Source organism: Lonchura striata, chromosome 10 (genome assembly GCF_050655825.1).
Source record: "Lonchura striata isolate lonStrDom1 chromosome 10, ASM5065582v1, whole genome shotgun sequence".
Taxonomy (NCBI): domain Eukaryota; kingdom Metazoa; phylum Chordata; class Aves; order Passeriformes; family Estrildidae; genus Lonchura; species Lonchura striata.
Window position 1 is genome coordinate 15,275,564 of NC_140712.1, and position 27,858 is coordinate 15,303,421.

Sequence of the window (27,858 nt, forward strand, 5' to 3'; positions counted from 1 at the left end):
GTAATACAGAGACAGCAAAACCTTTAGAGGAATGATGAAGGGAACATGATATGGAATAGTGTTATGGTGGATGCCACCACATAATAGTAATACATATAATCTTCCAAGTTATTTTTATTCTTGCAAAGAAGGAGGTCATCCTGTGTCACAGCTGGTTTTGGTTAGGCAAGAACCTGGAAATGAGAGTCTGCAGTGAGAAACAGACTTGGTTTCTGCTCTGATATTGAATTACAAACAATTTTATGAAGCCAAATTACATGTGGGCTACAGGCTCCTATTGCCCACAGGAAGCAGGCATGGTGGTGTTTGACCACCTCTGTTCCAGACTGCAGTTTATATGTAAATAAAGAAAATTGAATGGGAGCTGGACTTGAATTCTCAATGATTTTTTCACTGGCTGTGCAGGCCTTAAATACTTGCTTCAGAGAAGGTCAGCGTCAGCTTTCAAACCAGACAGTCTGAAGCTGCAGTTAGAGCTGTAAGGACAAATGATAATCAGTTGGCCAGTTCACAGTGAGGTTTTCAGGGTGGGCTCAACCAGCTGCAGGGAATTAGCTGACCACTCCCTGGGCAGTGGCTCTGGGGAGCTGGGCTTTTCCTCCCATTTTCCTGCTGAAACTCCAGGAAACTTGCTGGTTATGACAAGGCATGTGTACTCATACAGATGCCTGTAATAAATATCTGCTTTTTAGATAAGATACAACTGTTAAAGTACCAGCACCAAGCCAGAGAGGATGTGGGAAGAAGGTAAAGTCTCGGAGGCAGGAATAACCTCCTGTTTGTATGTGGAGTTCATGGCTGGGAATGCTGAGGGCCAGTGGGAGACAAACTGCAGGAAGGGAGGGGGGTGTTTTCCCTTCTTAGTGGGCAAAAAGGAAAGAATGTTTTTTTTTCCAGTCAGTTGCTTTGAGCTGTGTCTGTCCTAGCAGAAATTGGTTGTTTCTTGCTTCAGTGCTTTCTGAGTGTTTCTGCTGCCCAGTTTAAAATACTCTCTTTTGGCTCCATTACTTGCCACCCATATGATTAAAAACCCAAACTGGAATGCCTGGTGGACAGTTCTGCAGCTGCTGTTAATGCCTAACAAGGGCAGGCTGATGTCTACTTGCCTCCATTTAAAATTAGTCTTGGTTTTCAGGTTAGATATTAGGATTGTTGCAGAATTTTTTTCCTGGTGTTATGCAGTGCAGGTGGAAATTTGAGTCTTGGATCATGCATATTTCTGGTAGTTAAAGATGCTTCTAGAGTTGATTTCCCCATTCCAGAATTCCAGACTATCTGAGCCACTTTATTCTTGCTAAGGAGCAACCCAGTGTGTTTAGCTGTGCTGAAACTGTCGGGATACCCCTCATCCTCCAGCATTTATCACTTCCCAAGAGGGTCTGCTTCTGCTAGAGCATTCTCTGAGCTTAATTAAGGCAGGAAAGAGCTTTATGATAATGAATGATGTCCCAAGTTAGTGGTTCATTCATCAGTTTATAGCAAATTGTCACAAGTTATGGCTTAATGTAAGTCAAATACATGAAAGAGAAATACAACCTTCCAAAGAGTTTTTTACTGTTATGTTATTTTCACAAGACTGGGAGTGTGATGAATTGTGCAACCCCACAAAAAATGAACTACCAAAATCCAAGGCATGTTCTGTAACAGTTTGCACCCTATCTCTGCTTTCTCTATGTCTCCAAAGACAAGGATGAGGGAGAAACTCTAGCTGAGACCCAGAGAGGGTGACATGAGGTTGATTCCAGCTTGCAGAGATTGAGGTACTCCTGCAGGTATGTTCATTTATCTGTTATTTACAGGGATGATCATTAAAGGACCTGATATGCTTAACTATGCTTCTGCAGGTAGAAAATAGTGTACAAATACTGGTTTGTGTTTTTGTGTTGGTATCTCACTGGTGTTGTTTCCCAACAGTAATATACCTGTCTTACTGTAGCAGAGGATTTTTTGTTTTAACATTCCAGTACTTACCTCTAGGGAGTTTTGGATGTTTACCTCATCTTTTTGGGGCATTGAACACTGCAGTGACAAACCGAGTGTGATTAAAATTGTGGCCTTGTCCCACATGAGGCACTTGGAGAAAAGCATATTCTGGAAATTGCATGTAATGGGAGGAAGGCTGAGTTCTTAACAGGTTTGACTGGGGATGTCTCTGTGTAGCACTTAAGGTAACCCAATTCCTCCTGGGCTTTCCCTACATCTGCAGGGAATGAGGTGGAGAAAGGGTGGTTGCCTTGCAGCTGCTCTGTGACTTTGGGAGAGCATTAACTGTTTTTGTAAAGTCATGCTTAACCTTCTTCTCAAGTACAGGATCTCACCCACCCTGTTTCACATGCTCAGTCTTGCCTTCATCTTTTTATCACCACTGTGGCAGAGGAGTATTTGGCTCATTTATGGACTTAGACTTATGTTCCTATTTTGTTGTGACTGTGTGCTGGTTTTGGCTGGGACATAGTTCATTTCTTCACACTAGGATTGGGATTTGTTTTGGATTTGTGCTGGAAGCACTACTGATAACACAGGGATGTTGTAGTTATTGATGAGCAGAGCTTTCACAGGGCCAAGGCCTTTTCTGCATCCCTCAAGGAGCTGGGAGGGGACAGAGCTGTGGCAGCTCATCCCAACTGGCCCAAGGAGCATTCCAGACTATCTGGGATATCCACCTCAGCATAGAAAGCATGGAGGGAGAAGGAGGAAGAGGGTGATGTTCGGAGTGATGGTGTTTGTCTTGTCAAGTCACTGTTAGGTTTGATGGAGCCTTGCTCTCCTGAGCAGCCTGCCCATGGAAAGTGGTGGATAAATCCCTTGTTTTGTCTTCCTTGTGTGCACAGTTTTTGCTTTACCAATTGAACTGTTTATTCCAACCTATGAGCTTTGTCACTTTTACCTTTCCAGTTCTCCATCCCACCAGGCAAAGTGAGCAAGGGCTTCATTGCTGCCTGGGGGTAAACCACAGCAGTCTGGCAGTTGTTAATTTTGGGTTATGTCTCTACATTACTTGGAGTCTGTGCAAGCATGCTCATTTCTTTTCCACTGAACAACCAAAAATAACCTCTGCCTTTGCACTGGTCTTTATTTCCATAATTTGGCAGTTACTGGGCTGTAGATGCTGTTAACACAGCAATTGCAAACTCTTAAAATATTTGTTAGTAATAGTGGATTGGTCTCCACAGCTGTCTGTATTTCATTTCGTCCATAACATGATGTTGACATTCTGACCTTATTGTGAGCCGTGTCTAGGACAAGAGAAGTTTAATCCCAACACCAAATGACAAATTTTATCCAGGAAGTGCTGGCAAAGCCCAGTGACAGCAGCACTAGAGGGTGCTGCTGTGACACCAGTAGCTTTCCTCCAGCCTATCCTAAGGGATGTCTTAGAACCATTCTTTGTTTACTCATCCTGTTTCTGGTGATATTTTGATCAAAGTCCTTGAAAACACATCAAGACTTTTCCCAGCTGTAGATATAATTTGTGTGATGATACATAAAGTATTATTTATCAGCATCAAAAAAGTACATATCTATACATGTGAAAACAATGGCTCTGAATGTAGGGACTAGGATGTTTCCTTAAGGACTGGCTGGATTGTTCAGGCTTATATAGGATGTTAGAAATCAAATCAGGGCCAAATGAGGGTAATTGTTACCTTTTTAAACCTCCCTCACACGGGCTGAGCATCACATGTTTTGACATAGCCATTAACTTCAAATTTGTGGCCCAAAAGCCACATATTTATAGGGTCATTCCGGTATTGGTATTCTTTTAGATACCTTCTTGAGGTTCAGTTATGCCTCCTTCTTTGCGGGAAATTAAAGACCAAATACTGGTATTTTATTGAGACCCAATACAGGTGAGATTCCGGTGGATGATGTGGTTATCTTGGCAGTTCATGTTCTGTCAGATTAATTCTAGAGTAGTTCCTTCAGTTAATGAAAAAATACCACTTGCTCTTAGAAATATAAAGTGTATTTGTAAGAACTAGAATATAAGATGAAGTAGAATCTCTTCCCATTACTCTGAAGAAATTCCAACTCATTAGGACAAAATGCAATTTAAGTTTCTACAGAAGCAGGAATTGCTTGCAAATTGCACATTATTTCTTTTGCAAGTTGAAATATCATCCTTATTTATGCTGCACTTTTGAACAGCAAATTTAAATCCAAAGGCTATCTCTCCTGTTTCCTCTTTTGTTTATATTACTTCTGAGTCAGCATGGCACTGGAATAATTGCTGGGCATTTATAGGGGTGATGTTTATAGGGGTGTTGGATAGAGTTTGGCCCTATCTAGTTGTAACACTGAACTGTGTTCAAGGGAGCTACAGTTCAGTGACCCAGATTTTGTTGCTCAGCTCATGCAGAACTGGTAAGGTTTTGTCCTGCAGCTGTCTAGTGAGCAATACAACAGCCACTGAGCACCTGTGTGGAATAGGAAGTGATAACACATTTGGGGGTTTTAAAATATCATTGAAAATACCACTACTTAACACTTCATCAGTATTTATCTAATTCTTCATACATACAAGTATTTGGTTTGCCACAGGCTTTTCTCTCATGGGAGAAAACAGTCATTGCATCCTTCAGTGTGGTAGTGGCAATAGAGGGTGTGGGCTTGCTGTTCTCAAGAGTCAGAAATTTTGGAGACTGAGAGATTGCATACAGCCCTCTTCATTTCAGGGTGAGAATGTGTGAAACCAAATCTCTTTGATCTTGTGGTGGATTGGAGTTTTCTTGGGATTGCTGACATCAAGAGCTGGCAACTCATGGTAGGTGTAGGGTGTTATGGTGCCCTAGGAAATCCTTGGAAAGAAGGGTGAAATGGGAATGATGGTCTTGGTTTGAAACAAAGCATGAAGAAACCTCATTCCTCTGCAAAGCCAAGGCCTCCTACAGGAGTCTCCTGCAGCACCCTGTACAAGGTACCTGACATGGCTTTCTTTGAAGGGACAGGTTTTTTCCCCAGCCCTATTCACAAAGCCCCATTTCTTGGGAGAACTCAAGGGCTGTCAGAAAGATGGTAAATATTGTCATGAAAGGAAGGAAAAGAATTATTGCAAAGATTGAATTACTTGGCCAAAGGTGAAAGAGGAAACCAGACTAGACATGGAGATAAATTCTCTGTCTTTTATGTGTGTGGCTTGTACTTTAACCACACTGCCATTCTCTTTTCCATATATCCAGTAATGTGGTAATCGGGATGCTGGCCAAGGGGAGGCAGGGAGAGGATTGCAGCAGTTGTCCTTATCAATTGTTAGGCAATGATTTCACAACTGTGGCTCATTTTCTTCACCGTGAAGCTGAGAGATGGGCTGTACTGCACCACTGCTGTCTGCAAACACCAGCAGAATCATATCCTGCTTCTGCTAAAAAATAAGCACAATATCATGAAAAATGAGATTTCCTTCCTAAACAAGAAAATATTTATAATGGTCAAACACTCAAGGTATGCCTAGCAAATACCAAAATCTAAATCCTTTGCAATGATCTTCAAGAAGCTCTCATTTCCCCAATAACTTGGGCCCCAGAGCACAGCTCACAGCCTTTTGTAGCTGGAACAAACAGGTTTATTTCACTATACCAAGAACCAGTGTTTTCTCACAGCAGCCCTGATCCCTGCCTTGCGGCTTATCTCAGGAAGGAAAAAAATTAAACTTCTGTTTTGTGTTGGCTAATAGCATTAAAGTTACAGCGGGATGTCTATTAACCTGTTCTGACACATCTGCTCGAGGCAGCAGCCTGGAAGTGCCAGGCCAGGGCAGCTTCCATGCAGGGGAGCTTTACCAGGGCTTGGCTCGAGGGCCTGCCAGGTCCGAGGTCCCAGGCTGAAGCTTGCACCCACCATGAGACAGCTGCACGTGCACTTTGGGGAGGTCTGAACAGTGCTGGGGTGTCACTAATGCCAGGCTCAAGGCAGCTTGGAATAAACCTGTCCCAGAGTGATGTCAAATACCCCGTCTGTGACACTGGTGCCTTCCCTTGATGGCCTGAGCTGGGAGCCTTCCACCCTGGGGATACTTGCAGGACCTCTCTGCTCTGCTGGACCACCTACTTTTGTGAGCCTGATGTCTCCTCTCTATTGAGGTTACTTGAATCTGGCCCCGTTTCAAGGAACTCGGGCAGAGCCCACAAGCAATACAGTGCAACTTCCTTAGGAAGCAAAATAAGAAACAGGTTTTAGCTTTCCTGGCTGGTCCAGAAGTAGTAAAAGTAATTTCAGACATGTTCAAGGTATTTTCTGTTTGCCTCTGCATTAGAAACGCAAAAAGCTGTTTTGTCTCTGAGGCTTTTCCATTTAAGAGCAGCTCCTGTTCTCCTGTAGAGGTGAGTGTTGCTCCTGCTGCTTTCTGAGGGACAAACTCCAGCATGCTGTGGGCGATCCTGAAATAAAAAAGGAAACTGATACCCAGCTGCAATTACAGCTCTCACTTCCTGATCTCCGCTCCTGGGCTGTACTTCAAAGCCATCTTTAAACCCATTCTGCACTTTCTCTTTTCTTTTTCATCCTTTATTTCCTTTCCTGGTAGACTTTGACATCAGGACTGCAGATGAACAAACGGGCTTGGTACTGGGGCTACATCCTCCAGCTGCAAGTCACCTCCAGATGGGGGAAAGAGCCATCACCCGTTTTACAGGGAAAACCACCAAGCTGCAGAGACAAATGTGTCTGGCCTGTCATTGCCCAAGAAGCTCGTGACTCATCCATGGGGAGAGTTCTGATTTCCTAAATTAGTTTGGAGTAAACCAAGCTGTGGGCTATCCTTCCTGTGATCTGACACAACTCGAAACAGATGTCTGGTTTACACTAAAGGTTTAAGCTGAAAACCTTGTGAGTTTGCTTCTCCACAGCAACCATAGGAAAATTTCTAATGTTATGCTGTGTATGTGGAAAGTGTTTCCTTTGATTGCTGTTTTAAATTAGGAAATGGCCAATTCAAAACAAAAAAAACCTGTGAAAATTACTGTCAGAGAATGTCATCAAAGCAGAAGACATAATATGGACACCAATGTGGATAATGAGTTACAGAACTTTTGCCTGGTATTTAATGCACAAACTTCAGAAGGCTGGGTTTGCCTACTCTGGAACATAGCTAATATGTTACTAAATGGGTGACCTGTAAAGAGAAACCAGAGAAAAAGCAAAATGCAAAGCATTTTGATATTTTGGGCAGACCCCTTGCCCTCTCTTTTAAAATTCAAATGGCAATTAGTGATCAGAGCTTTTTTGGCCCAAGAGAATTAAAGGAATGGGGGGAAAAAGGGTCCTTGAAGCTGCTGTAATAGACAGCCCTTGTGAATAACTGGGGCAAGGATTGCTGCAGTCCCCTCCCCGTTCTGCCCCCCAGCCTGCCTGGGGCTGAGCTGACCCCAGCGGGGCAGGGGGGGCTGGCCAGAGGTGCCCTGGGAGCCAGGACTGAGAGGCTCTGGGCTTCTCTGCTGGGAAAGCTCTTTGGCATACAAAATCACAGAAAGGAACATCCAAACTTGGTGAATATTTGTAGCAGAAGCTTCTAGCTGGGAAGGGAGCACCTCACCTGGCTATCTGCTGGTTTGGATAGTGAGTGCATGTGAATGACTGCAGAGGGACAAACCTTGCCCAGCTGTGTTGCTGCAGTGACACGAGGCAGTGCCCGGGGCTTGTGCTGGGCCCTGGGAGAAGCTGGGCTGGGGTTCCATGGAGCACTGGGACTAAGTCAGCTTTGCTTTTCCTGGAGTTTCTGTGGGCAAATCATAGGAGCCTGCCTGTCAGTAGAGGGATGTGCAAGTTTGTGAAGATACTGAACATCTCCAGCCACTGGTTGGCTGGTTAAGGTACTAATGCTGGGAAACTGAGGCACAAGGCTTTGAATTTACCCCTTAAAATCACAAAATCGATGGTAGAGACAAGCTGAGTTGCTGGATTCCAAATCTGCACTCACATTTTGCCTTGCTCTCTCCCTAAAGACACATCTATGCCCTCAAAATTCTTGCCTTTTTTGTCATTTGTATTCACTTCCTTGAAATAAATATATAATCAAGCAATGTGTACACTGGGCTCTGTCAGATACTACTCAGTGTTTGAGGACCTGTAACTATTATGTCCCAACAAGACAAACACTTCCAGTTACTGACAGTTTTGCTAAAATGTAATATCAAAATACTTAAAAATTGCTGAGAAATATCTCATGAAATCCTATGTGACTAATAATGAGGATAATTGAGCATGTGATCTTAACCAAATCACTCATGCACTTTGTGCATCAGTGGCAGAAAGAGGTCTAAAAATCAGATTCCTATATGGCTAATTTTTAATGATGTTGCCAATATGAGCATTGGATTAAAATATTTTATATTTGAACAGAATTAACTTTAATCTTCCTGCACAGTTCCATTCTTCCCCTAAAAAAAAAAAAAAAAATTGTTTCCTGCCATATAGAAAGAAAAGTTGCATATCAGAAAGGGAGGAAAGTGGCCTTAATTTCCCAGAGTAGCCAGTGACCCTGGATTCCTCTCTTTTTCTTTAAAGAGAGGCCTTTCCTGAGACAGACCAAGTGGCTGCCCTGAAAATGAAGCCATGTTTGTCTTTGAATAGATGTCAGAGATCACAGTTGGTTTCGAAATTTTAGGGCACCAGCTATCTGCAGTGGCACTGCCTGATACACAGTGCAAACAGAACAAAGAGGGTTGATAATTTGTTATCTGCTTTTATTTATATTTATTGTAGCCCTTCTCTCTAACGTGTACGTCTGTTTGGAGAGAAACGTCACTGAAGGAGTGAGCTCCTTCAGGTATTTGGTTGTTCCTGAGCAAAATATTTCATTTGCTTGAGAAAGCTCCTCTATGCAGTCTTATGGTATGACCTGATTTTTACTCACTCTGGCAGGGAATGGAGGCTATTTTGTAAATTCATCCCTATTTTATGGAGACTTTTGAGCATGAGTGGAACTTTTTTAAACTGAGCATGTGTGGTAGATGAAAGTCTTGTAGGCACCTGGATGGGAACTTGTGATCTTTGGTGAAAAATATCCTGTGGCCATTACCACCCAGCCCTCTGGGGTCCAGGGTCTATGCATCCTTAGGGAAAAATAGGGTTTGACCCCACTGGCATTCACAAACAGAGCCTGGTGGGTTTGTATGTGGCCCATGAATGTCTGTTGAAAGCTTTGCATCGATCAGAATTTATCCACCTCAGCTCAGAACAGTCAGCCCCCTGCCATCTTCTCTGGGCTTCTTTCTTCTAATAAAAATATTTATCTACCCAAGCAAGAAGTTGAATGTAAGTTGGCTTTATTACTGTGGTGACGTTGAATCGTTGGTTGCTGGGTGACCTTATTCTGATTTTATGGTCTAGGCCAGCTCTGGCAGCAGAGAGGTGTGGCCACGTACTCCACTCTGCTTCAGGCTGCTCCTGGGATGATCGGAGCCTCAGTGGCAGCTCCCCTGTGGCACCTGGGAAGCTGAGAACGTTTGCCACTAGTTATGTGAAATCCTGGATCCACGAGGAAGGGCTGAAGGAGATAAACGCATGACAAGAGGAACTGTTAAGGCTTAAAAGAAAGGCCAAGCTCGGTGAAATCCAGCACGGAACCAGGATCTGCAACCTTGGATTAGACCAGTGACCATAAAACCGACATGTGACTCATTGCAGGGCTCTCACAAACTGGGATACTGGAGCCTGTATGGTTTGCTTTGCCTTTGCTTGGAGGGTGGTTTAATGTTTTTCATTGGAGAACAAAGTTTTGCAACTAATCAGACATGGAAGAGAATGAAGGAGCAGATATTTTGGAAACCAGCTCTGTCTCTAATGGACCTTGGTGCAAGGTGAGAACTTTCATTCCCCCTCCTCCCTCTGTCACAGAAAATATTATCTTTCTGCTGTTTACAAGTGATTTCAGTAAACCATTGCCCTTGGACCAGACTGAATGCAACCTCTGCATCAGCTTTGTAAACAACTTCAGAAATTCCTTAGAGCAAGGCTGAGCTAAACATTAGGAACAGAAATGAAATGGTGATGTGTGTGGTTAAGCGACTGTCATCCACCTCACTGGAAGTTTCAAATATCTGAGTAACTGTAGGTTTCTGTGCTGTGGAAATGACCAAAATAGGTTTTTTTTAGGTGCTTGGAGAATCCAGAAACTTCATATAATTTTAGCAAAGCCACTGCTTTAAGATTTGCAGGTCAAATACGTTGAGTAAAACCATAGCAAGCATAGGGTAAGATAAGCATTAACTTGGGCAAACAAATTGACAATTTAATTGCATGGAACTCGGTGTCCAGCAGCAATTCCTCCTCCTCCCCCAGAGCTCGCTTGAGAGCATTCAACCTCCCGAATGGGTCAGCTGTGCTTCTTGTCAAATCCCAACAGTGACGTTCAGAGATTGTTTTCTGTTTGCTTATGTTTGTAATTTGATCTCATGTAATAACATTGTCCTCAGCTCACACATAACCACGGGGGTAACTCTGACATCCTGCCTGAAAAAAAACACCTTGTTGATTCCTGTGCTTGATTGAAAGATTTCCAGTTTGGACAGGTTAGCCTGTTTACATTAATCTCATCCTGTTACTTGAAATTAAACCATTAGCATTTTGGAAGCTGGACATTCTACTTCCATTTTGGTTTCTCCAAAAGTACTGGGGTTTATTATCTTCACAAGTTTTGGAGGGGACTGGTGGAAGATTTTCTGTTGCCTGTGCTGAGGCCAGGATTTCAGTTCAGACATTTGTACTATGCAGAAAAAGTCTCTGGGAGGTCATGTCAGAAGTGTGCCAGTTTAGATTTCAGCTCAGAATTGCCTTTTCTTCATAGGAGTTACTGGAAACTAAGAGAACTAAGGAAACTGGAAATCTGAAAATATCTGAGTGCTTGCTACTTGTTGAAAAATGTTATTAGTGAATACAGACATGTGTATCTAACAAAAAGAAGTTTGAAGAGCTGGTCAAGCAGAAGAAACACAAACACCTTGTCCTGCTGGAACATCTCAGCACTGACTGCTTGCATCCCCCTGGGCACTGCCCAGTCATTCTCATCAGTGTTTAGGGTCCTTTACTTCAGCCCGTCTGACAAAAACTGAAAAACTGCTGCTGCATTTGCTGCCTGCCACACTTATTTTTTGTTTACAAAGTTGGATATTCAGTTAAAAAGGCAGAAGCAACACTCAAAAAAAAAAAAAAAAAAGGAAAAAAAGGGACAAAACAATGAGAGTAGTTTGTAAACATGAAGGCTGAAAATTATTCGCCTCAAATATTTGGCAACAATAACAAAATAAGTTCACAGAACTCTAGAGCAGTTTTCAATCAAAAAGTCTGTGTTTTTGTAGTATATATTGTTAATCTCAGATCCTGATTTCTGTGAAGGTGGAGGGCTAGAAATTGATTTCTGGGAGTAGTGTGCTCAGTCAGTTTTTGCTACATCTGCAAGTGTGCCTATTGGTGCTTTTTTAGACACAGATTGTAATTCATGGGAGCCTGGGCAAGATGCATGGTTGTGGCAGAAGAGAATATCTTGAATAACAACATACACTCTCATGGCCTAGAAGTTCACAGAGTATGTGGGGATTTACATACTATTGTTTTGTGGCTCATAGAATATGATTTTCTTTCTGCGAACCTGATATTTTCTACATTTTCCTTTAAAAAATGGGAAAAACTTCCCCCTGCCCTGGGAAAATGTAGAGCATTTTTTCAACCATATTTTAGTTATATTGGTTGCAGTTTTAAAATTTTTACTTCACTGTGACAGCACATTTTTTTCCCCAAAAATATTGAGAAATAATATTGAGAATAGCTCATAATTCAGCTTTTCAGCAACTGCCTTTGCATCTTTCAAGTGCAAATTTGTGTTTGCAAATAACTTTGTCTGCCTCTCATTGTGGGTACAAGTGTTACTCATTAGAGCTTTTTGTCAGCATCCCAAAATGTGGTAATTAAAGATCCAGCTACAAATATTTCTGTTTGTGTTTCCTATCTTAGTGTTTAGTTTAAGAGGGTTGAATCTTAAGCAAAAGTGTGTTGATGTTCTTTTGTTTATGTTTATTATAAAATCATAAAATCCTGTCATTTTCTGTGGTTAGCCCGGGCTGAGCACGGAGACCTGCACATGGGCTGGCTTGCACCATGGCCAGCAGGGCCTTCTCATACCACTCTAAATGCACTTACAGGTTTTTAAATGAAAAAGAATGGGTTAGTTATTAACTTGAAGAAATATCTGATTTTAGAGAACACAAGATTACAAAACAAACTGGATTTTCACCAGCTCCTGAAGGGCAAACAGTACACTATTCTCCACATTTCCCTGCAGTGTGTGTTTGTGTTGAAGCTTTTTCACTCTCATAGTACTTGATGTAAATGTTAATTAGCACTCCAGGGGAAATGTGTTAACAAATGTACCTTTGACACAGGTCCACAGCTATGCTTTGCTCTGTAGCTGCAGGCTGGAAAGATTAGCTGGTGCAGCTTTTGAGGAAATTTCAAGCAGGAGTTCAGGGGAGCTTGCTGAGTGCTTGGACTTTGCTGCTGCTGCAGCTCAGGCTGCTCTTGCTGAATTACAGAAGTGGTGCTGGCTAAAATGTGCACTTCTAAGAAAGAAGCAAACTCCTAGAAAATGGGTATTTCTAGCCATTAACAGGCTTCCTATAAGACTGCCTGGGCTATGGCTTTCATGTGATGAAGACAAAATGACTTAGCACAAACTTCATGGCAGAATTTATTCCTTCTCCTTGCCTAGTGCTGAGCTTGATTAGCAATAAATAAGGGTGTTAAAGTAATTCCTGTAAGTTGTTAGAGTAGGAAGGTAACAGTAGTGCATTCATAGACACATTTACCTCATCACTGTGCTTCTTTGCCTTTCCATAAACAGCAGGGCAGAGATTCAGAAGTGGAAATCATTCACAGGCTGGGATTTTTCAGCCGTATTCAAACCTGCCTCAACTCAGGTTAGCATGTAGATTTAGTGGTGGTTTCCAGAACCTGCCATGACTTCTGTGAAAACACATGCAGAGCCACTCCTCAAGACTTGTGTTGTTCAGCTATTAATTTCTGTGCAGCATCAAATCCTGATTTCTCCCTGCTGAGGAGCAGCTCATATTTAAGACACACTGAGAAGAGTCCAAGGCTATTAACCACTCTCTGGAAGTGAGGTTGGTGATTTCAGCCCAGCCCTCCTAAAACTGGTTTGGGGTTTGCAATAGTGATGAAAACCCTGCTGTGCCTCCAAGAGCAAAGGGAAAAACTGCTGTTGGGAGTTCTCTCCTTCCCTGGAGCAGGAGGTTGCATGAAGGATGCTGGTGTTATGACATGGCTCTTGATCAGCTGGGCTAACCCTGGCACCCTTCTGGTGCTGCCCTCAGTGGGTATTTACAAGAAGGCCTCATACTTTTTTCCTTCCTGTAAATTGGTTTCTTTTTGGCTTTTATGGCCCTATGGGGAGTTTCAAACCAGTGAGCTGTTGCTGGTGAGGGGCCATCAGCCTTTGTTTCAGAGCTGACTCTGAGGTTTTCAGGGACTTCAGCAAGAAAGAGGAGGGTGAGCAGAATGTGAACTAGTGCATATCTGAGTGGTGAGCAGCCCACAGGACACGGTTCAGAGCCCCTGGGCAAGCCTGACCTCTAAGTAGGTCAGCCATGGAGAGGCATTGCTGCTTTCTGCTCACCACGTGTCCAGGCTACAAGTGTGAACCAGGCTGTGCAGACTGTATTTGGGCTCTTTGTCCCAGCCATGCCTTCAGCTGGGCTTGGCTGGGGGCTGGGACAGCCCTGAGATGCTTTCCTGGCAGAGGGAGTTCATGGGAACACTCTTATTTTGAAGTGCAGGTGAAAGAAACCCCAACCTTTTTCATAGTGGGAGATCCCCTCACCTTGAATTGCTGCTAAATAAATGTGGCCATGACTCGGTTAAATATGTGCAAAACCACTGGATGGAAGCCCTCTGGCCAGAGGTGCTGCCTGAAGATCCTGCTGCTTGGGAAGAGTTTCCCTGTGTGAAGCTGCTCCCTCCTTGGCCCTGCAGAGAGCCAAACTGGGCAGAGCAGGAGCACCCCAAGGGCAGCGAGCAGGGATGGGAGCCTGGGAAGGCAGCAGCACCCCGGGGCACCTGAGCCTGCCCTGGGGAGTGCAGTGCTGCTGCCCTGGCTCCAGCAGCCCCTCTGGGAGCATGGCTGGGTGTTGGCATCATCCAGCTGCCTGTGAAGTGGTGACAGAGGTCAGACCTGGTTGGTGCCGTGGATGTGTTAAATCACTTCATTAAGAGTGATGGGCTGGATTAGCATCTGGCCCTGCTCCTGCTGCAAAATTCCATGTGGGAGACGCTGGGATGTGGGTTTAGCTGTCTGAAGAGGAAACAGCATATGGTACTTCCAGAGTCAGCTAGTGATAGGTCATAACCAGGCAGACTGTCTGCTTCTGTGTCCTCTGGCAGTGGCAAAAGATAGAATTAACTTTTATTGTTAAAAAACCCTTGTTTCAATAGCCTCCCTTCTCACCTGATTGCAATTAGTTTTCTCAGCTGCTATACTTTTGCTATTTGTTTCTATATTCATAAATCTTGTCTTCCAAATATTAGCAACAATAGATATACCAGTCAGCAATTGTCTAAGATCATGTGAAAATTGAGACTTTAGGGACAGCTGTTCCACCCAGAGAGCTGCTGTCTATCTGGCTGCTTTGGTTTTGGCTCTTTCTATAAGTAATCTGACTCCACAGTATCCAGCCAGGGGTTAAAATTCAGTTCAAGACAAGTGCAAAACTCTCTCAGGTTTTGATAAGTTGTTTGCTGTCTAACTCAGCAATAATCTGGTTCTCGCATTCGAGTAAACTGATCACCCAGCAGGAACTGGACTTCTGCCTTGTTGAAGGATGAATGTTGCTTTAGTTGCTCAAAAGGAAAACATACAAGAAATGCAGAATCCTTGTTGACCCAACAACTGAAAGAAACATCACATTTCCTAAATCAACACATGGCAATTCTCAAAACAAAGTCTGAAGAGCAGCCAGAAGCCAGAAGGCAGGAGATGATGCTGAGACCAAACTGAGACCTTGAATCTTCCCTGCCTAAGCCATGGGGGTGAGCTGGGAGCTCTGTCTGGTGATGTTCACTCGTGTCTCAGAAGAGCTGCTTGTGCATGAACTTGCTTTGCAGTCAGGAAATTTAATTATTTCTTCCACGGTAGCCCTCAAAGAGTACCCTGTGCATGAAATATGCATTCATACCTGATATGTCCCATAATTTCTTCTGTTGCCACATATGGAGTTAAGGTTAATGTTCCATACAATGTGGACAAATAGGAGTTGTCATGGGTACCATAGTCTTGAATTTCTTGTCTCCTGGGTGATTAAATTCCCTACAGTAATTTTACTTTATTGGTTTGTTTCTGTAACTCCTTATTTCCTTGGTTTGTTCTCCTTGAGGACATTTCACAGGCTGCTTGGATCTCCTCAGGCTTTTGCATTTTGTACACCAGTTTCAGGAGGAATTGAGTGTTTTTCACAAGGTGTGTGCAGCAGCAGGAAGCAGCATGGAGTGCAGCCCCCCAGGCTCTGCAGAGCATACCCAGCTTGCTGAAGTCTGTGCTGTGGAAATCCCCAGCCTCCCTGAGCATCCTGCTCTGTACAGCATCTGTACAGCTTCAGCATCGCATTCCTGCCACCGTGCTGTGTCTGTGCTGGGCAGTGCCTCATGTCCTGCCTGCAGGAGATGTGGAGAACAGCTTTTCCTGCTCTCCCCAGGAGCCTGCTGCTGGTATGAGCCAGAGTGAGTGGTCAGCCTGCCTGCTGCAATTCACACCGAGAGTGTCAGCAGGAATCTGGTGGGCTTTGAGAGTTTCTGCCTCTGGCCCTACAATAACAAGAGGGCTGCACGTGGCTGATGGGATTTGGGGGCCTTTGCAACACTGCTAGCTGCTCTGCCAGTGCTTTACAAACTGTTCAGATGTTTAGGTTTATTCCATACTCCTAGCCCTCCAGAAAACGGCATAAAATAATATTGACATGGAAACAACAACCTGTGAAAATGTAGACTTAGCTGGTAAGTAAAATGAGTAAGTAGCTGTTAAACGCTAAATTTTATGCAACAGGCATAAAAAGGCAGTGGGAGCTTTTGCTGTTTAATATGAAATGTTCTATAAATATAGGTAGGTGACTACATATTGACAGAACTGGTCACCCCTAATTTAAGGCATGTCATAGGCAGTGGAAAAAGCGTTCCCATAGACCTGACTAACGTGGGTAGAAATAGAGAGCAATTTGGAAAACTAAAGCTAGAATGGCATCACTGCAGGCTGGATGTCAGTGCCCCCAGCTGAACAGCACTTTCCTTCCACAGCCACAGTGGTACTGAGCTTGATTAACTGGCACTGATTCCTCTGAAGTTCTGATAATTAAAGTTGGAGTGTCATCTGCATTGTAATTAATATGCTCCTCTGCACCTAATTCATTCTGACAGTATAGATTAATGATGGTAAATGACCAACAAGGATTTATCATGAGATGATTCTTAGTTCTACAGGCTGCCTCAGACAATTACAGGAAGCGATTGTTAACTTCAGGCCATTGTCCTGGTGTAATGGTGCATGTGCATTCTCAGCACTGTTTTGCAGTAAAACCCATCTGAGGGCTTCATAAAGATGGAGTTATGGCCCCTAAGAGGTTGAGCCACCCTTGTAAAAATGGGTAAGGGGAAGCATAAGCTGGTGAAACCACACTGATTTTTCAATATCCCAGTGTGTGTAGTCTCCACAGATACCAGCAGGAGCTGAGACTGAGCACTGTTTCTGCAAATCAGATGCTTTTGTAAATATAATTGTGCTGGGAGGTTGGGCAACAGGGTCAGCTGAGCAGTGGGGTGCACAGCTGGGGCTGGGTAGCTTTGTTTGTTACCAGTGCTTTCCTCTGTGGCAGTGCTGGTGTCTCCTCCATGGGTGCCATGGGGAGGAAGGACCTTTTTCTACAGGACCACAGTAACTGAGCAGTCCTGTCTGCCAAGAACTGTTGTGCATCTGAGCAATAACATCAGGAGTGGTCATCATTTTGAACTACCAAAATGCACTATATAGAAGAGATACTCCCTCAAAAGTAGGTACTGAGCTCCCTGAAAGCTTAGAGTCTCAGGAGATTTCACTAGTCAGGCTTGCAAAATCTTGACTTTCAAGCCAAACTGGTCACAGCTGGGGAACAACACCATGTCATGCTAAGCAAAAGGTCATGAAAAATGATATAAATGAAGTAAAATTTTCCAAAGCATATAAGGTGCTCAAGCTCTGTTTGCTTCTTGAAAAAAGTGGTTTCATCATTACATTTTCTTATAATAGCTTCCTTGTGTACACAAGGAACTTAACCTGGCTTATTTAAACTGCATCACGCATTGCCGCAAGAATACCTGATTAACAAGATGATCGATGTGTGCTGTTCCACTTGTCAGTCAATAGGAATTAATATGCAAGAGACTAGTTCAGAAATGAGAGATTATAATGGACATTTGCTTTTCTTTGTGCTGAAGGGTTGCTGCATGAACAAACAAGTGCTGATATGATGAGCTGAGCTCCACTGCCTCCCCTCCCTAAGGCTGGTATTTTCCTCACTCTTTGACGGTTCCCCCATTTGTACCAATCCCAAACTCCCTCCTAGAAGTGGTAAAACTCCTTTGTGCTTGTAGTAGAGGCCTGGGATATTTTTTCCCTCTGCCCTTGGTTGTTCCTGGGAGTTCCCCTCCTGTCAGTCCCATCCAGCCTCTGCAGCACTTTTTGCAGTGCTGGCCACGAGCATGTGGCTGGCTGAAGCTGTCATTGACCCCAAATGGACCCGAGTCACTCTCTGGTGTGGTTGATCTACCAGTGTCATGTACTCCCGTGCCAGACTAAGCACAAGGCTTAACTGCAAGTGGTTTTAGTGTTTATCGGAAAATATTGCTCCGTTTTGCCCGTGCTGCCCTGGGGACAGCAGCGTGATCCTGGTGGCTGCTGGTTGTGCAACAGTGCTCCCTGTGCTGCTTCTCTGCACTTGAATGACATCCTGTCTTCCACCAGCAGCATGGGGCAGGTGACAAGACCCGAGCAAATAAGAAAGGAGGGAAAAGAATTAAAAAACAGAAGCACCTTTTTTTTTTCTTCCCATCTTCTTCTTCCCCCTAGGAACAAAATCTATTGGCAAGTGGGTGTAGCTGACCTGTCCCTCCTTCCCCAGCTTCAGAGAGATGGTGATGAGGTAGCTTTGGAGGGGAGGAGTGTGTGGATGAAAGAGGAGGTCTCTGGGGCACCATGGCCATGGAAACATGCAAAGTTGATGTCAGTGTTTGTTATTGTTGGCTGCAGAGATTCCTGTTCTGCACCTTCAGCCCTGAAGGAGCTGGGGTACATCTGAAAGGGTTTATCTGTGAATAAGAAAATAGGGGTTGAGAACAGAGCTGGATCAATGGTGAGTTTTTTTTGTTTGCTCTCTGACCCTTCTCCCTCAGCTATGAAATATAAACATAGGTCTAATGAAACTAAAAGTAGAGATTGCTTTGGAGAAAATTGAGGAGGCTTAGGAGGAAAATTCTTAAATTTTGTAAAATGTTTTTATTCAGTCCCAAACAAAATGCCTGCAGTTGCTTTATAAGCGGTTTCTGTTTGTCCCCTTTCATTTTGGAAAAGAAAAATCAAACCCCACCCATTTAATTTAGAAAATACCAAAGCAAAACATTGCACAGAACCATAGAATAGTTGAGGTTGGAAGGGAACACTGGAGATCATCTGGTTCAACCCCTCTGCTCGAAGCATATTTGAATATGCTATACATTCCTGGTTTGAATTTTTATCTGTGTCCACATTAATTTCCCAAATTTGGCTTGAATTTCTAAACAGATCTGTGTTCCCATACTGTATTTTGTGATCAACTTTGTATTTACTGGTTTTTATTTTCTTAGGCTTCTATTTGGGAAATCTATGTCCTCTGTGCTAGGCTGGCAATGTATTCTATCTAGAGACTCCCTGCAGAAATCCAGGTGTCATAGATTCCACATAGCTTCTCTTTTCTTCTTCCACATAGCTTTATATAACCACAAGTGTTTGACTTTATATTTGCTTATTACAGCACACTTGTGACTTAAAAAGATGTGGACATTCATGGGAGAAAAACATTAGCATTTATTATAAAAGGTAGTAATATACTGTCTGGTTGGCTTCCTACCTGTGTCCATACATAGAATCAGAGAGTCATTTAGGTTGGAAAAGACCTTTAAGATCATCATGTCCAGCCATAAAACCAACAAGTCCACCACTAAACTGCGTTCCTCTCATCTCCAAATACTCACCCATGTCTGCCAATGATTTACTAAAGGCACAAGGTAGTGTCTGTCATTTATCCAGTAACTTTTTTTTGCCAAGTTAAAATAAAAAGCAGACCAAAACTGAAAGAAATGCAAAATGTTCATAGCACATAAAGAACAGCTGAGGATGCAGAAACATGAATGACTAGGATGCCTCAGACTTGGATGTACCTAAAAGCTTACACAAAGCCTAAAAAAAAGGTTGCATTGTGAAATCCATTTGTTGGTGCCTATGGCAGTGTCCCCCATGGTGCCCTGTGGGGTTTGACACCTGAGTTCCTACTGGCTGGGCTGAGTGCACTGTCTGAGCTGTCATTTTGGCAGATGTTTGATGGTAATTGGTGTGACTTGGACACTGGCTGGAGCAACACAATTGCATTTGTCCCATTTGTAGTCACAAAGTGCTGTGGGTCAGGACTGTGGAACTGTCACCTCTGAATGAGAACTGCCCTAATGTCAACCTCATGGAAAGGAAACCCCTCACTTCCAGTACAGCATGAAACTTGTCCAATCTTTGTGAAATGGAAAGACAGTAGTGAATCTCAGAAAATGTAACTCAGCCCTTCTATAATTTTTTTTCTTTTATCAAGTATTTTAATTCCCTTTCCTGCCTTTTCTTATTGTAAATTAAAAAAAAAAATAGGCTTGAACTTCGGAGTTCCTTAGCAAAACTATTCCCTCATGCTTTCAGCTGGAGCAGTTTTCCAACAGCGACATGAGCTCACAATATGTTAGTCTGACTCTAAATAAGAATTTCCAGAGTTGGCTGAAGGTTTTGGCTTAGTTCTAGAATAAACTGCTTCAGAAACATTTCTGGAGTGGATTCTGGATAACCTGGCACTATTTAAAGGATTAAAAACTCATGAATAATTTGCCCTTTGAAAATACTCAAGGCTTTTAAATTTCTCACCCCAGAAAATATCTTTCCTTTCATCAAACATCAGCTGTTTCCAATTGCTTCATTCTATTTTGGTCACTTATTCTCTCTTTTCCTTCCCATGCATGACTAAATATCTCCTTTAAATCAACTTGAAGCCATTCGTTTTTCCATTCATCCATTCGGCCGTGCTGGTTTCTTTCACCGTAGGAATGCCCCATGAATGTCACACATGGAAGGAGCAATATCATCTGTGCACTCCTGGGTGCAGGAGTCCTTGGCACCAGCTCTGCAGCTCCGTATGTGAAAACCAGGGCAGCTGCTGGTTCCTGCGTGTTTTAACTGGTTCATTCTCTGCAGCCCTGAGCAGAGACGCTCAGGCCATGGCACCCTGCACAATGGTGTGATGCCCGGGCTTGTGGTCTCATGGGGAGCATTCCTGCTCCGGAGCAGTGGGGCTCATTCTGCTCAGCCAGCACTAGGCTCAAGCAGCGTGGTCCTTCTGAGGGTCAGGAGGCTGAGCCCGGGCCAGCACAGGCTGCTCTGGCCGTGCTCCTTGGGAGGGTTTGGCTGTGCTGGCTGCTCAGAGGCACAGGCTCTGTGCTGGGCACAGTTCCTGGCGTGGATGTGGCCTGGGAGCATGTGAGAACCCCGGGTTTGGTTTGGGGTCTCGAGTGGTGGTAAAGGCTCTCCTCCAACCCGTGCTCCCAAAGAAAAGCTCCGCAGTCTCTTGTTGCTCGGTCTCAAGACGATTTATTGCTAGTTATCTAACAGATTATGTTCTCGGGCTGTGGCTGTTTGATCAGCGGCCCAGGCAGAGACACACACACACTCCTGACACCCTGACTGTCCAGTGTCTTCTTCTCTCTCCCCCCACCCAGGGCTGCTGCTATCTTTTATAAGATATATTACGTATAACATGTTTACAATTATTCCCCAATACCTACTACCTATATTACCAAGTGCTTTTCTACTCTAAACCAATCTGTGAGTGCCAACATCACCAAGAACATGGAGGTAAGGAAGAAGAAAGAGGAAGAACAGGATCAGCCCACTTTCCTCCATCTTAGAACTTCTGACTCCCATGTACAAAGTAAAAACCCCCCTGTACATGTGCTAAAATCCCCCTGTACAATACTAAAAAAATTTCCCCTCTACTTTGTAGCTACATTTACTATACTATCTAACCCTTTGTGACTGCTTGTTCCACCTTCAAAGTTGGTAATTCATTCCATGGCTCAAACTCAAAATCACAGCTGTTTCCAGCTGCCTGACGGGGTCTAGAATGCTTCTGACCAAGGCCAGGAACCTCTAAAAATGTCTGAGAGACATTTTGAGTTCCCACAGGAGCAGCTCACCTTACACAGAGGGGACTGGATCCCTGCACTGAGGGGCAGGTGTCAGCCCTCCTGACAAGAAGGTGCATGCAAGACCTGCATCAAATTCCAGTGAAAAAAGCATCTGCAGCTCAGTCCTGCCAGCACTGAGGCACCTAAATGCAATCTTGCATTTGCCTGCATGTGTACAGCTGATGAGCAGCCACACTGCTCTTCAGTAACCTTGTTTTGTTGTCCTCAGGTTAGAATGAAACTTCTCCAATCTTTGACCTCTTGTATAATATACAAACACCCACCAGATTTCTGACCCATGAGTATGTGACACGAGTTTTCCTTTCAGTTGACAAACACAGAAGCTGAAATTATCCAGAAAAAATAAAAACCAAGGCCAAGCATAGAAATAGGGTTTGTTTTGGTTTGGGTTTCTTTCTTTTGGTGAAGTAAATAATATTCTGGAGACAGATTTGACAAAGTGAGTGATCCAGATTTTTGTGGCAGCTGTATCCCAGCTCTAGCTGTCAGAGCCACAGCTGATCCAAGCTGTGCTGTGTTCTGCGAGGGAAGGAGTCAGGTTCAGACCTGCCAGAAGGGCCTGAGCACTAAACCCTCTGTCCAGAGTGGGATATGTAAAGCTACATTTCCTCAAGACTGCTGCCAAATGACTAATCCTGGACACTTCTAGGCATTCCAGCATGTCTGGTTAGTGGTTACTCCAGCCATCCTAATCGTGTTTTTGGGAACCAAATGTCTTGCACACTGAAGCAAGGTGCATATGATACAAGTGGTTCCTATAATGGATGTAAGTAGAGGTAGTGGCCAGTGCACAGTGGCTTTACATCCAAGATAACCTTGTGACCAGGCAGCATTGTGTGTATGCTCAAAGTCAGTCATGCAGGGGAATCAGATCCCTTTCTTTATAGTTTACTTGGGAGTCATGGGCAGTGAGGGATTTTTAAACACAAGTTGGATGAATTAGTCCATTAACTTCTGTTTTCCTTTCCATGCAAGTGACGACTGCCTGTTATGGCCAGAGGTGAGCTAACAAGACACAGTGCTATGCAATCAGCCACTGGTCAGACCAGATCACACTATTTACAGTAAAAGAGAGCTCATGCTTTCTGCAGAGATCCCAAGCTCAAACACTATTCTGTTACCTAACCTTGCTTGTTTGCATTTTCTGAGGGACTCCCTAAAACTGGACTGTGGTGATTCCTTCATTGTATGTTAAGAGCTGTCTCAGGGTATAATCCAGGGAGTATTCAAGCTTCATCTCACGGGAGTTTCCTTTCTGTTTAAGGTGCAACATTATTTGTTTTCAAAACATAATTATATACCCAGACCCTGACTACGTCCTGTACATATTTGAATGCTTTCCTGCAGGCAGGACATCTCCCAGAGGCTACTTCTGGTTCATGTCAATGATCTTTGGGTTTCACTGTAGTTTTTACTTCCATGATAAATTATTGTGGTTTCCAAAGGTTAATCATTAGTGCTCTGCAGAAGAGATGTCCTGTCTAGATAGTGTGGTTTCCTTTTAATTGTCTTTTTGGATCTAGCTTTGTTCTTATACTGTGGGATAATGTGCCAAAGATGGCACTGTGCAGGCTGTGTTGACGGGTTCAACTGTGCTACAAAATACTCCTTTTGATCCTGCTTTTTTTTTTCTGAACTCCACCAGCTCCTTTTTTTTTCCTTATATAGAAGCCCTTTGCCTTGTGTCTCCTGTTTGGATCAGGGCTTGATGGGTTGGATCAGGTCACAGTACTTTCTTGTTTGACTGAGACAGGATGGATATCCAAGAGGATGAGCTGACCTCCATCATAGCAGGTTATGTGAGGAGGGAGCCATGCACAGTGAAATTAGCTTCCCAACCCCAGCTAATGCATTGCATTGTCTTGCCTTCACAGGTAACACTGAATTTTATTATAAATCTATTCAATTTTATGGCTACATGAAGCTATTGTATGAATCTTTGTTGAGAATTACAGTCAGTAACCAGTTGTACCAGTGCAAGGAGCTATTGTCATGCCCTAACCTGTTCTTAAAATACCAGCTGTCTTCACTGAGGAGGCTTAAAAGCTCTTTGTCAAGGTCCATCCACTGTGGCTAGCTAAGCCCAGTTCTAAACTCATACAATTCAACACTCATGAAGCACACTCCAAAAGAGGACTAAATAGCTGCTTTAAGTGGGAAGAAGTGGGGTCTGGGGGTGCCACCCAGCAGTTTCCTGCCTGCCTGGCTGGGCTGTGGAAGGGTTGGGGATTCTCCCCCCGATTGCCATCTCCCAGGCAGTGCAGTGACCCATCCCAGGCCCTGGACAGCCGTGCTCAGCCTCCCTGACTGCCCCGTGCACCAGGAAAGGGAGGGAGAGCTCCAGCTGCATCCGGCCCGCCCGCCTGCCCACGGGAGGCCCTTGAAGTACAGAACAAAATAAATTCCTTCAATCCTAGCAATTTTCCCCAAAGCAGATCAGCAGGCAGCAGGCCTATGTTCTGTGGCTTGCAGTGGGCATCTGTGAGTGTCCCAGGATGCCTGTGTTTGATGACTGCATCCCAAAGCCATGTCTCTGGTGTTTTTCTGTGCCCACAAACAGCATTTGAAAGACATCACAGGGAGAACCAAAATCATCTTCAGTGGAGTTGCTCCTGGTCCAAGAACTCCTTGCCTGGGTACAGCACTCAAACATTCCAGGTTTGGCTGCAGAGAGCACACCAGCACACCTCTGGTCCTGCTCTCCATCCCACCAGGAATGCTGCTCTCCAAGGCCCCCTTGAACAGGAACTGAACTGATATACAGAAAATGCCAATAGTTCCCTACTCAAACAAGAATTAGGAAGTCTTTTAAACAAGCAGAGTTAAGAAAATAGATGGAGATGAGAATTGTTTCCTTGTAGAGCTGTGTAAAGGTTCTTTCCGGGTTTCTGAGCTTCCTCAAAAGTGTCAGGTTATTCCCCAAATACCAGTGAGATATGAATAAACTCACTGCATGTGTCTCCACAGCCATCAACTCCTTTTTCTGCAGTGGTTCCCCATTAGTAAAAAAGCTGGGAGACATTTGCTACACCAAATGTCATCTCACTTGACTGTTACTAGCATTTTCCTGATAAACTGACCTTCAGAGAAATGCAGTCTTATCAGAAAGCTGTTTTTTTAAAAGCCTTTTAGATGATCATTAGTCAGCTGAAGCTTTTTCCCTGGTGCAGATCAAGATGTGCTGTCTCTAGTAGAGGCAAAGTGTTGCTGCACAATCATATGTTATGTTGCACTTGAAAAATACAGAATTTTACTTGGCTATACTAACTGTCTTAAATATAGGATTTCCCAGAAACCACTGAAGCTTCAAAAGGTGGAGACTGATGAAAGAGGTCAGATTACAGCCTTGCTTCTGGGCAATGACAAATACTTCCCAGGTCATTAAGAGCAAATCACTCAATATTTTCCCATCTCTAAGGAATTAGAATCATAAATCAACTAGTATTTATGATGTGTTCCAGTATGTCTGTGATAGGGCCATGTAACTTTAGATAAAATAAATTTTACTTTTATTTGTTATTAAGAGATAAAAGGAAGCAGTACAGCATCTGTTCTAGAAGAAATCCATGGCTTCTATAATATTTTCTGAAGTTCTTTTCTCACTGAAGTGGTTAATAAAGCTTGGATGTAATGTATTCTAACCTAATGTGCCTAATTTAGCTGAACACTTTAAATTCTTTTAGTTATATGGCTCCGGTCTGTCTGTTTTTGTTTTACCTTTTTTTCCACTGCTGAGCTCCATAATTGTTCCTTTTAGCCACAGTCACCTAAGGTCAGGCTGTACCTTGCTAAGGAGCTGAACTGCAAACACGGCTAACTCAATCACGTGTCTCCAGCCCATTCCTGTTATTAATCCTCCCCACTTCTGGGCCTAGCACTTGGCAGAGCAACTAAAGTAAACTTTTTATCAGAAGTTCACATTCTCCTCAAGTGGAGGAAGAGCTGGGTAATTCCTGCCTTTATTTTTTCTTTTTTTGAAGAATATTGTGATGTGGGAGCTAACTTAGGTTTATTTCAATAATACAGGGGGCAGAAATTTAGTGAAAAAAACATGGTGCAATGTGAATTTAGTCTGATAAAATTCTGTTTCTCTTCCCAAAGTGTTTTTCAGAGGGCTTTCATCAGTAAATATGCTGTAGTTGTAACAAATATGATGCTGGCTTTAAACTGATGAGAAAATGGCCAAAGTACATGCAGTTTATATCTGACAGGAAGCTGGTCTGGGGATTTAGGTTTTATCTGAAATCTACAGCACTGCAAAGAATTTTTTATTTTTACTTCAGTCTCTGTGTAGAGAAGTCCTGCTTAATTTATTTTCTCTTACTCATATAATTTTTGCAGTCTTCATCTCTCCATCTATTCTTTGTCTGATGAGTTCATTGCATGGGAGAAGATATTGCAGATTCAGAAAATCCCACTGCCTCTGGGAAGCCCAGTGCTTTTTAAATACAAAGATCTAACTCAAAATGCTACATTGGGATAAAGGTGGGATCAATCTGCCCTAATTAGGGCAGCTCAAATAGCAGCACCAGATAAATGCCTCAGATGGGAAAATAGAACTGTAATTCTTAGTGTGTTGATAATATCAAAAGGGTCCTATATTAAAACAATGAAAATGTGTTATGTGACAAAAGAGTGAGGAAATTTAAAAGAAAAATATAGAAGTAGAAATGAGGGCTGCCAGGAGAAAAGATTGAGTATGTGTATGTTCCTCATGTAGTACAGAGGGCTGCAGTGAGGTGATGCCATTATGCTGCTGTCAGGATGAGCTCCTGGCACCGCAGCTGCCCACTCTGCCCAGGCCCTTTCTCAGGGTCCTTGGTATCCCAGAGCCAACTTTGGGTGATAATTTCATTTTTCTCTTCCCCATGTTAAGAAGCAGCCAACACAGCCAGCAAAACTAAGTATGTAAAATGAATGTGTTTTACAAAGCACTTGAAGTCTAATTTAAACCTGTGTGTCAGTGATTTCCCTGTGAGTGTGTTATTTTGCAGGTAATTCAAACAATGATGAAAAACCTTTAACTGTCATTGTAGGCTAATGCCCTTTTCCATTCTTAAATGTTCAACAGCCTGAGCTGACAGTCAGAAGAGTTGGTATTTTTCTGGTTTGTTTTATAAAAAACAGCATCCATCTGAAAGAAGTTGAAGTATGTGCACCCACAGTTTGTCTCTGAGCAGAATGCTTCCAAAGTAGCCCTTATATACTAACTGTTTTCCATTATTGAGCTTATAGCATTAATAAAAACTTGAATGGAAATGCTATAAGGAATGGAATTTGCTATATTGCTATTTGCTTCTTTAATTTTTATTTTTGATTATCATTACACAATCAGTGAAATACCTTGCAGCTGAACCCAGAGTTTCAGCTGTGAGTCTGGGCTTCTGCCTAATACTCAATTAATTGCAGCTGTACAGGGCCTGCTCTATCTCTCCTTTTTCAGTCTCTGTGGGGGTTTGGTAGAGACCTGAAGAGGTCTTGTTTAATCAGTGACAGGTGTAAGTCCAGGATAACTGTTGCTATTTTTAGAGAAAACCTGCACGAGTAGGTAAGAGTTTCCTGATATCCCTCTCCCAGAACTTCCTAAAAATTCCCCCTGGGTGGCAGTGAGCAGCAAGGTTTGCTCACCTGTGTGTGATGTAAGGGTGAGTCAGGGCACTGAGTGATCAAGTAAGGTGGCAGCTCTGGGTGCAGGATGTGGGGAATAATCCTCATGCTGCCCAGAACTGATCCTCTGGAGAGCCAGGCACAGCTGAGTCACAGTGTTCCACCCAGCTGCCATCACTGCCTGCCACTCTGCAGCACCAGTCTGTGCAGCCTGCACTAGGTAAGCTCAGTTTAAACTGTCCTCTCTTGAAATATCTTTTTCTTGAATATGTGTATTTCTCCCCAGAGAAAGACTGATTTTTCTGAGATTTGCTGTTCCTCCTGGAAAAGAAATGTGGCTGTGTTTGGAAAAAACTTTTATTGTGAGATTATCTTAGAACAGCCATCTTATGTACATACTTTTTTTTCTTCTTCTCAATTTACCCCCCCTCCTAAGAGGCCACATAGCTTTTCCCCTGTGAATCTGTGAAATGCAGAGTTACTTAGTTTCCTTCTAAAAGGATAATCAATTTAGATCAGATTTTTGAAGTCCTAAAGACTCGGCTTTATTTTAAAAAGTGGTTAGTTCTTTTGGTGCCCAAGACTGTCAAAAGGACAATGTGACTTTTAGGTGTTTATACCAGCTGAGCAAGAGGGAAGCAGTCTGCATGGGGTCTGAAGAGATTTCATGTGCATGGTATGATCCTGACCTTCTCAAACGACTCTGACACTTGCCCAGTGAACTTCCAAGAGTGC

At 43.3% G+C, this 27,858-nt stretch overlaps 1 protein-coding gene across 3 annotated transcripts in view; it reads left to right on the top strand.

Moving 5' to 3' along the window:
* The first annotated feature begins 580 nt into the window (after window positions 1-580).
* The window catches only part of LOC110474267 (high affinity cAMP-specific and IBMX-insensitive 3',5'-cyclic phosphodiesterase 8A-like), a 163,715-nt gene continuing 136,437 nt past the window's right edge, over window positions 581-27,858 (top strand). The window contains exons 1-3 of one of the 3 annotated variants that reach the window (XM_085588841.1): window positions 581-747; window positions 1,685-1,772; window positions 9,328-9,797. In XM_085588841.1, the coding sequence (XP_085444967.1) occupies window positions 9,732-9,797 (66 nt within the window). In that variant the 5' untranslated portion in view covers window positions 581-747; window positions 1,685-1,772; window positions 9,328-9,731. Of the gene's footprint in view, window positions 748-1,684; window positions 1,773-9,327; window positions 9,798-18,193; window positions 18,378-25,515; window positions 27,344-27,858 lie in introns of those variants that run through there. The other 2 variants (XM_085588842.1, XM_085588843.1) reach the window with 2 other exon arrangements.